The sequence below is a fragment of the Geospiza fortis genome, unplaced genomic scaffold (genome assembly GCF_000277835.1).
Source record: "Geospiza fortis unplaced genomic scaffold, GeoFor_1.0 scaffold1278, whole genome shotgun sequence".
Taxonomy (NCBI): domain Eukaryota; kingdom Metazoa; phylum Chordata; class Aves; order Passeriformes; family Thraupidae; genus Geospiza; species Geospiza fortis.
This window is the reverse complement of record NW_005054536.1, coordinates 606,771-616,046: the sequence shown is the minus strand read 5'-3', so window position 1 is coordinate 616,046 and position 9,276 is coordinate 606,771. Positions and strand designations below refer to the sequence as shown.

Sequence of the window (9,276 nt, the reverse complement as noted above, 5' to 3'; positions counted from 1 at the left end):
GTATTCAGGGTTTGGCACTTGAGGCAACAGCCTTCATTTTGTGCTTTTGGTTTGAGATACCAAATCTCCCATGATTGTGGAGCTGAAGTCTTTTGTGAGGACAAAATGGGTGTTCATGCACAGCCAAAAGCTGAAGGAAATTCATAAATGGTCAGAGTCACTGAAGCAGAACATGCTTTTATGTTTTGCTTGGTTTTATGATTTTATCATGGTTTTATCCTGTCCTGAGGACCCAAGGTGTGAAATAAGCTGTGGAAATGCATCCCTGGCATCCCCTGCTCAGTGCCTGTTTTCTGCCTTATTTCAGGGATGTGGTATGAGGCAGCAGAGCTGGTCTGGGCTTCCATCGTGGGATACTTCCAACTTCCTCAGCCAGATAAAAAGGTAGCATCTCCTTTCCACTCTGCATCTCCCTGCCAGCCCAGGAAGCACTGCAGCTTAGCTTTTGTTTCCCTCTGTGACACACCTGAGGCAGGGTTAACAGGCAGCACAAAGTCTGTATTCCGCGTTGTTTCCGCGTGCATGCACCGCCTCACCCACGCTTCCTTTCCTGCAGGGGGATGAAAGCAATACTCCTCATTAAGCAGAGCCATCTGAAGTGAAATCATCCCTGAGGATGCCTCTGGTGCCTCCAACAAGGACAGCTTAATTCCAGAGAGCAGCCACAGATTTTAGCTATTTCTTGGGATTAGAGGGAATTCTTTTTCCCCCGAGCATGTCTGTGGTGGGTGATGGATTCCCCTGGCCCTGCAGGACCTGAGCACCTCACAGAACCCCCCTGCCTGTCCTTGGCACGTTTGTGAGGCTCAGCAGCACTCATCCTCCCACTGGAGATGGAGCAGCAGTCACACCATGTGTCCGTAGCTAAACAGGAATGTGAGCCTGAGCCTGGCGAGTCCTGGGGTGATGCTCACAGAGGGTTTGTAATTGGACCCCAGCACAAGATATCCCAAAAACCCAGATCTTGTCACCTCTTGTCTGCCATGTCTTAAAGCTTGACCTCAAGCTCAGAACATTTCTGTGTTCTCAATTGCAGCGGCAGCAGGGGGTTCTGCAGTGAATTTTGTGAAAGCATACCTGGGTTTCTTAATTATTTGGCCAGGCAGGCTCTTAGGTGGCATCAGGTCTTCCAGATTACTGCACTTCCTGCAAGTGAAATTAATAAAAACATACCCAGATAGCATCTCTGGATTTCTTAGCCATGCTTCTCTTTGGATCTTGTTTGTGTGTTTGTTTGCTTGTTTTTCTGGCGTGTTCTACACAGCAGAGCAGTAAAATTCAAAATACAGGGGGGAAAAAACCCCAGTATGAAAATTTTTAATTTCTCTTTCAGGGAATTGCCACATCCTTGGGTATTATGGCAGACATATTTGCTTCCATGGATGAGCAGGATTATGCACGCTTCAAAAGCAGTGCTGACATTGACCTGGTGAGTCTTGTTTTGCCTTTGTGTGTGGGGGTGCTTCAGGTGGTCTCCAATTCAACCACACATTTCCTCTCCCATGCTGAGAGGGCTGCAGAAACTTCCATTGCTCCCAGTGAAAGAGGTCAGTAGGATCTAGATGGGAGGATGCCTGGCTTCAGGAAAAAGAACATATTAAGAATATGTTGTAGAGTGTATATATTTAGAATATTTATGGAGTCAAAAGTGCTGTATCCATGGTGAACCTTAGCAAAAAGGGTCCTGCAGAAACAAACCAGGCTCTTGTTTAAGATGTGATTGTCCCTGACTACCAGGCACCATATATTTGGAGATAAAGTCCTTGAGTTGAGGTTTTTCCCTCATTTTTGGGGTTTTTTTCTTTCATCAGAGCCTCCTGCAGGAGTTCGACCACCGCTTGTTATCAGCAGCTGAGGCCTGCAAGCTGGCAGCTGCCTACAGCCAGTACACCCCCCTGTTTGTCCTCACGGCCGTGGTGAGTGTTACTCCTCCCTCTGGAAGGGGGATTTGTGCAGGGGAAGAGTCCAGGCTGCTCAGTTTGGCTCTGACATGGCTTTCAAGCAGTGCATCACACAGGGTGTCTGTGTTGAGGGTTGGGTTGGTTATATGGGGTATACATTGAGGGAAAGCTATCTCCAGAGTAAGGATGGGCTTTAAAGCCCTGGGAGTGCTACCTCTACTAGAACTACAGCTGTATTTCAAAGGAAAAAAAAAAAAGAAAGTTTATTTCCTCCAGGAAACACAGCAGCAGGGGGTTAGAGCTGAGCTTTGCTTCAAATTGTGTAAGGGAAAGAAACGTGTTTTTAATTCCCTCATTCTTCTTTGATCCCCTCCCAGAACATCCGTGGGATGTGTCTGCTGTCCTACAGCCACTCCAAGGACTGTCCTCCAGAAAAGAGAGAGTTCTACTTGTCTGCAGCCAAAGAATCCTTCGAGGTGGGGCTGCTCACCAAGGAGGAGCAGAGTGCCATCACCAGCAGGCAGGAGCTGCACAGTTTCATCAAAGCTGCCTTCTGCCTGGCCACCGTGCACCGCTGGCTCCACGGGGACAGCCAAGAGCTCCATGGGGTCACTCAGCTGTGCAGGGAAGCCCTGGGCAAGCTGCACTCCTACAGCACCTCCTTCCCAGAGGAGGAAGATAAGGGGATGCTTGCCAGAGAGATCATGTCTCTGGTTGCAGTCGTGAAGAGGCGCCTGCGGGTGGGAGGCTTCCCAAATTCCGACGCCAGGTCTTACGTCCCAGACAGTTATAAAGGCTCGGTACAAAAACCTGTCCTGCAAGGGGAAGCCAGCTTTGAGAAAATCCTTGCCAAGCATTCCCAGCACCACCTGTCAGTGTGCCAAGTGTTTGAAAAAACTTGCAGGATTCATAAAACCACGCTGGGAGAGATCCAGGTGGGAGCTTGTATCACAACCCTGAGAACAGAGACCAAAACCATGGACACCCTGTGTACTGCTGAAGACACAGCTCACCAGAGGAGTGGTGCTGTGAAAATCCTGGGCACACCAACAGCAGGAAACAGCTCAGAGGGACTCAGTGGCCAAAGAAATCAAGACATTGGCTCTGGTGTGATGAAAATTTCCTTTGAAGAAGAGATGGAGCCGTTAGAAATTAAAATAAACAGTGAAAAAGATGTTTTCAGCAGAGGGCAAGACAGGAGCCGAAGCACTACTTCTGAGAACTCTTGGTGCAAGCTGTCCAAATGCAGTTACTCTTCCAGCTGGGAGGAGCTGAGTTGTAATAGCAGCAGAGAGTCTCTCAGGGGCGGGCAGCAAGGGGAGAAGGGTTCAGTGGAGGAGCAGTGCTGCACCACAGAACACGATGGAAGCAGCCAGAACACGCCCCTGTGCTCCTTACCTCCCAGGGCCTGGCATCCTGCTCCTCGGGAGCCCCTCCGTGGCTCTGGGGGGTCTCCTCTGCATTCCTCAGAGGGGTGCGCCCCTCAAGCAGGGAGGATGGTGGAGAAGGACCCTCTCTGCAGAGAAGAGCTGCGGAAGGGAAGGCACCGTGGAAGGAGCTCCTCAAAAGAGAAATCAAAGGGCTCAAACAATGAGTTTCCTTCCCTCTCCATCTCCTACTCTGTTCCTACAAGGCAGGAGGAGGAGAAGTCCTTTTCCGGGGCAGAGCTGAGCTCCAGGACCAAGGACAGCAGCAGGGAGGGAAGCCTCGGTCGCTTTGAGTGGCTCCACCCCGGAGAACCTGCAGACAGCACCGAGGGTCCCTCGTTTGAGGCACAGCCTCTCCAGGACAGGGGCCGTTCTGCACCATCAACAAACATCGGGCTGAAAATGGGCAGTGACTCCTCTGTGCCTGGCTGGGTGAGCAAATCTGCCCTGCTGGGGAACAGATCTCTGCAGGTGCCTCATGTTGACACCCAAGCAGAAACAATGGATGACACTGAATTTGAGCTCATCAGCTTGGGAGATTTGGTAAAGGATTATCCTGCAGCACTGGCTCCAAAGCATGGAGCAACTCCCAGTGTGCCAACAGCTTTGCCCTCCTTGGGAAAGATACCCACAACCAAGCACTTTGACTGTGCCACTACAGAGGAGGATGAAGAGAAGTCTCAGGATGTGCTGGGCAGCAGGGGACAGTCCAGTTCCTCTCTGAGTTCAGGGATCACATCAGCACCCATGCCCCCGAGCTGCCCTGCAGGTTCAGTCCCAAGGGGAGGTGGCTTTGCCTTCATGCCTGGCAGAGTGAAGGAAGAGCTCCTGGACGCTCGCTTTCTGAGGGATGATGATTACAGGCAGCTCCTGGCAGGGGTGGAGCATCACTGGCTTGTCCAGAGACTGATGCCTACTGGGATCTTTAGGAGCAAAGAGCTTCGCAAAGCATACTGTGAGTTCCCACACAGCAACCTGTGCCTCCACAGAGAGCAAGCTTGCCTCGATATTTTAGTCAGGATTTAATTTTTTTATTGCATTTTACCCCATTACTTGAGTTTATATTCCACATGCCATCCCTGAAATCTGTCTAAGATAATGATCAGTAAGTTTATTATAAATAACAGCCAGTCCTCAGCACTGGCTCAGAGCAGTCCTGTGGATTTCTCCCTTTTATCTGTGGTGTTCTCTTTTTTGTAGCTGCTCTTCTTCTGAAATACTCCAAGAAATCGGGGCTGTGGACAGGCCAGGAGACAGCTGTGTTCATTGGGGACTACCTGAACGTGGCCAAGGAAGGCAAGCAGAGAAATGCCTTTTGGATACACTTCCTGCACCAAGAAGAAAGCCTGGGAAGGTATGGATTTCTGAAACAAAGTGTTCATCAATGCTGCTTGTTTGCAAATATGGATGAAAACTGTCTGGTAAGATTTGCTGCAGCGGGAATATTTGATGGCTTTGTCCAAATGTGTTGGACATTTTGGCAATCTTTCCCACCACTCCATGTAATTCTAGCTTTTAATTTCCAGGAAGGAAAAGCTGCTTTACTGTTGTCTTCTAACAGCTAATGGCAGAGTTCAGATCATTGCTAGGAGTAGCTTATTCATTATTATGGATGGAGAACAATATTTTAATATCTCTGAATCAAACTCACATCCCAAGATTTGATAGATAATTTTTCACCTCTGTGAGATAGAAAAGAATTCCACCCAGTTTTAGTGGCAGCCATTTTAAAAGCACTGCCCAGAGGTGGATTTGCTTCTGACACGTTCTGCTTTGCAGTGATGTTTCTGTATCACAGCATCCAGAACAAACACCTCTCCAGACTCTTCTCCTTTTGTTCAGGTATGTTGGGAAGGAATACAAAGAGGAGAAAGGACTCCTCCATCATTTCAGTGACGTGGAGCGACAGATGACAGCCCAGTACTATGTGACAGAGTTCAACAAGAAGCTGTATGAGCAGAAGGTCCCTACCCAAATCTTTTACATCCCCTCTGCAGTGCTCCTGGTAAGAACTGTCTGCTGAGCAATCCCAAGGATCTGATGAGGAAAGATGTCTTGGGTCAATTACAGCAACAGTGGGGCTGTCTCCTTTCAGATTCTGGAAGACAGAATTATAAAAGGATGTGTGAGTGTGGAGCCCTACATCCTGGGGGAGTTTGTGAAGCTCTCCAACAACACCAGGGTGGTGAAGAATGAGTACAAAGCCACGGAGTATGGTCTGGCTTATGGCCATTTCTGCTACGAGTTCTCCAAGGGAACTGATGTGGTTGTCGACCTTCAAGGTGTGTGTGACAGTGATGTTTATGCCTCTTACACTCAGCTGCTGGCCCACAGGTGTCTTTGGGGTATTCATTTGGTTAAAATTCATTGTGTGTCTCATATGGTTCTGCTGTTGCTGCCATAGGTGGAAGCTGGGAGTCACTGAGGTGACATGAAGAGAGGAAGAGCCATGCCAGGCAGAGAGTCCTGAATGTGCTAAAACAAAGGCTGTGGTGGTTATCAAGGTAAACAAGATATCAAGATGTACTATTTCTTCCACAGGTTGGGTGACAGGTAACGGGAAAGGCCTCATCTACCTCACAGACCCCCAGATTCACTCCCTCAATAGCAAAGACTCACGCTCCAACTTTGGGAAGAAAGGAATTTACTACTTTTTTAATGATCAACACGTGGAGTGCAACGAGATCTGTAGCTGCCTGTCCTTGACAAGGCCCTCCATGGAGATGCTGGCCTAGACTGGCACAGGTCAGTCCACAGAACAATCCATGAGCTGGACACTGTTTTATCCTAGACATCTTTGGGAGCAGCTCGTTCAGCAAGACAGTGAACAGCTGCCTTCAGTTCCTATTCTTCTCTTCCCCCCTCCAAAGCCCCCATGTCCCACTGCCCCCAAGCATTGGCATTCTTTCTTTTGGGAGATTTCCTTGATGAGAAAGGGGGCACAGCACCAAAGTTCCACAAAAAGATGGGTCCCCAACAGACTTTGCTTTAACAAACCCATCCCCTTTTGTTTCTGCAGCCAGCCGAGGTTTTTAGGCTTTTGTCCCAGCGTTTTAGCAATGCCATTGTTTTCTAGGTAATGTTTGTGCTGAGTTGTTCAGAAAGATGCCCTGTCCCTGGGCCAACTGATTAGAACTAGGTGTAAAGAGGGAGAAGGAAGAGGGGGGAAAAAATATTAAATCTCTTTATTATGGTGCATAAACCTTCAGTCTTGGGGAGCTGCGCAGCTGCGCGGAGAGAAAAATGCATTCAAAAATATAATGCCAGTGTGAATAATCCTTTCCTGAGCTCTGCTCACAGACTGCTCCAGCTTTGTCAGGTGAACTTGAACCGGGCCATCAGATTTGCGGCCGTTCCCATTGCACACTGTCTGTCACCCCGGGGCATTCACCATCTTGCCTGTTGTTAAGAGCCAGCAAACAATCCATCATTGAGCTGGGCAGTCGCCGGCTGACACGGCGGTGAAATCGGCATGTGACGGGACACTCGGCCCCAGTGTCTCGCAGATTAAAGTGATACATGGAAGCTCACGTGTTACTGGGAAGATTAAGCCCGTTATCTTGTTGTGCAGCCAATAAAGGCCGGCCTTGTCCTCGCTCGGCAGTGAGGAAATGCTGGCTTTAACTGAGTGACGAACCTGCATAGCTCCGTGCTCCGGCCAGCGAGCGCAGCCGGGCTCCGGGGGCCGAACAAAGCTAGTTAGCAAGATCCCGGGAATTCATGGGCGGCCGAGGTGCTGTGTTAAAGCCTCTCTGCAGAAGCTTTCCCTGCTCTGTGGGGACAATTAAAACCAAAACAAAAGCCCTCGGACACTCCCTGCACAACAAAGTGTCCTAATGCGCTGTCAGCAGACAGCGCAAGCAGTTTTGGGAGCCCTGACCAGTCCTGCGCTTTCCACTCCTTCCTGCTCAAAAGGAGGAAAAGAAAATTGATTTAGACGTGCTTCTGAATAAGTCCATCCCTATGGAATTTTAATATTTTGCTTTCTTCCTAGTATTTCCACCTAGCAGCTTGTTTATTTTGTTGGTTTAGGAGACATTTTGCCACCTCAGCCAAAGGTATGGCTACTCACAAGTAAAAGTTAGGGTCGAGGATCAGCTTGTTCAGTTCCCTGTTAAAACAGACATGGAGTCATATTCTACTGGTCTTACTCTTCACAGGATTCTTACTCTTCACAATTTCAGATGTATCAGGCACTCTGTCTTCATCCGGGGCTTGGATACTGGAAATCGTGGATTTACAACCTCACTGCCTGAAGAGCTGGGGCTCTTCATGAACATGGCTCCAAACACACAGAGTTTAAGTTATTGGCTGCAATTTGTGGTATAACTAGGGGATTATTGAAGAAATAAATAGTTGACTCTGAGGATGGAGAATTTAATATTTTGGCTGTAAATTCCATCATAGAGATACTGACAAAAAAAATGCTGCTATTTCCTCTGGTATCAGAATAAAGTAATTTGAACTAACTGTGATATCGGGAATACTTTGTCTTCTTTAAATTAGAAATTGGAAGTTTTTATTGGAGATCCAGTGGTTTGTGCTAAGTAACTTGCTACTGAGATGATTTTTGGGCTTGATTAATTGTAGTACTCTCCAAATTCCAACCTAAGTACTCAGTATAACCATTGAGAGCCAGGCTCTACAAAAGGAGTGGAGCTGTGCCGTGCTGGCACAGTGAAATATGAGATGTAGGGACATCACACTTGAGGAAACATGAAACATTTTTTCCTGTCACCTAAACTCCAGGACTTGAGTGTAAGGACTTGTGTAAGTGCTACTGCAAGTCAGGCACAAAACCGGCCTGCTTGTGACACACTTTCCTGTCCTTCAGGGAGGGTATTTGCTTAAAGAGCTTTTTCGTCCTTCCCTTTCTGCAGGTATCCAGGTGAAAGGCAGAGTTTTTTTGGCTGTGTGTCGTGCCTGTGCATCCAAGTTAGTAAATCTGATATCCAGGGAACAAGCTGATGCAAAAAAGCCTGCTAACAGGTAGAATGATTTTCTCACTCATAAATAATGCTAGTAACTGGAACACTTCGGGAAATTTATCTTAGAAAAGATGTAGTGGGAAGAGATCCCAACAACACAGGGCTGAGCCAAGTTTGCCTCCCTCCCTCCCTCTCCCTCGGAGCCGCAGCATCCCGGGCCGCTCCGGCTGGCAGAGAGTGGGCACGGGCTGACCCCTCCAGCTGTGAGGCAGCCCCTGCACACGAGGCAGCATAAACCCAAACCCGACATCAGCTGCCCCCGGAGCCCAGCTGCTGGATTTCGGCACAGCTCCTTCCCCAGACACGGCTATTCATGAGGAACGAGGGGAAAGCCTCACACCAGCAAGGGCAGAACCGCAGCCCGGGCTGCCCAATCTCTTCTGCTTGGAAGAACACAGCAGCAGCAGCTTCCTCGGCGTCTCCTTCCCCCTAACCAGACCGGGGTGTTTGCAGAGAAGCGCTGGTTGGTGCCTGCCGCTGTCACCTGCTGCCTCGAGGGGAGCCCCGGCACACGGGTGCCTCCCCCAGCTCTGCGGGGAAGCTGGCGGCAGCGTGCCGCTCTCACCCCTCTCTCCCGGGAGTGACACAGGCCACCCTCCTTTCTTCCACTTGGATGAAATCGTGTCCCCTCTCCCCTGGCGGAGCGGGAGCAGATGGGGCTGCTGGCCTCCGCAGCCGCCCGCCCGCTGCCCCCTCCCTACAGAACCTAATCCCATCCTCTAATCCCGAACTTCTCTGCCAAGCTGTTCTTGAGGCACAAAGTGTATCTTCTCTCAGAAGACACCGAGTTATGAGCGGTTTGTTTAACGCAGGAGCCGAGCATCCCGCGCACAGCTCCGCAGGGGCAGCTCCGGCATCCCGGGGGCTCCCCGGGGGCACAGCCAGCTCCCGGGGGAGTGGGATGAGGGCAGGATACCCCCGGCAGGCAGCAGGTGCCTTTCCTGCCTCGCTCACAGCCCA

General features: G+C 49.7%; 1 protein-coding gene across 1 annotated transcript in view; it reads left to right on the top strand.

Moving 5' to 3' along the window:
- The window catches only part of ALPK1 (alpha kinase 1), a 20,793-nt gene extending 13,045 nt beyond the window's left edge, over positions 1 to 7,748 (top strand). Inside the window, exons 7-15 of the mRNA XM_031063848.1 lie at positions 308 to 384; positions 1,334 to 1,429; positions 1,812 to 1,916; positions 2,279 to 4,283; positions 4,529 to 4,682; positions 5,171 to 5,333; positions 5,424 to 5,610; positions 5,870 to 6,073; positions 7,489 to 7,748. Of these exons, the coding sequence (XP_030919708.1) occupies positions 308 to 384; positions 1,334 to 1,429; positions 1,812 to 1,916; positions 2,279 to 4,283; positions 4,529 to 4,682; positions 5,171 to 5,333; positions 5,424 to 5,610; positions 5,870 to 6,063 (2,981 nt within the window). The 3' untranslated portion in view covers positions 6,064 to 6,073; positions 7,489 to 7,748. The remainder of the gene's footprint in view (positions 1 to 307; positions 385 to 1,333; positions 1,430 to 1,811; positions 1,917 to 2,278; positions 4,284 to 4,528; positions 4,683 to 5,170; positions 5,334 to 5,423; positions 5,611 to 5,869; positions 6,074 to 7,488) is intronic.
- The last annotated feature ends 1,528 nt before the right edge of the window (positions 7,749 to 9,276 follow it).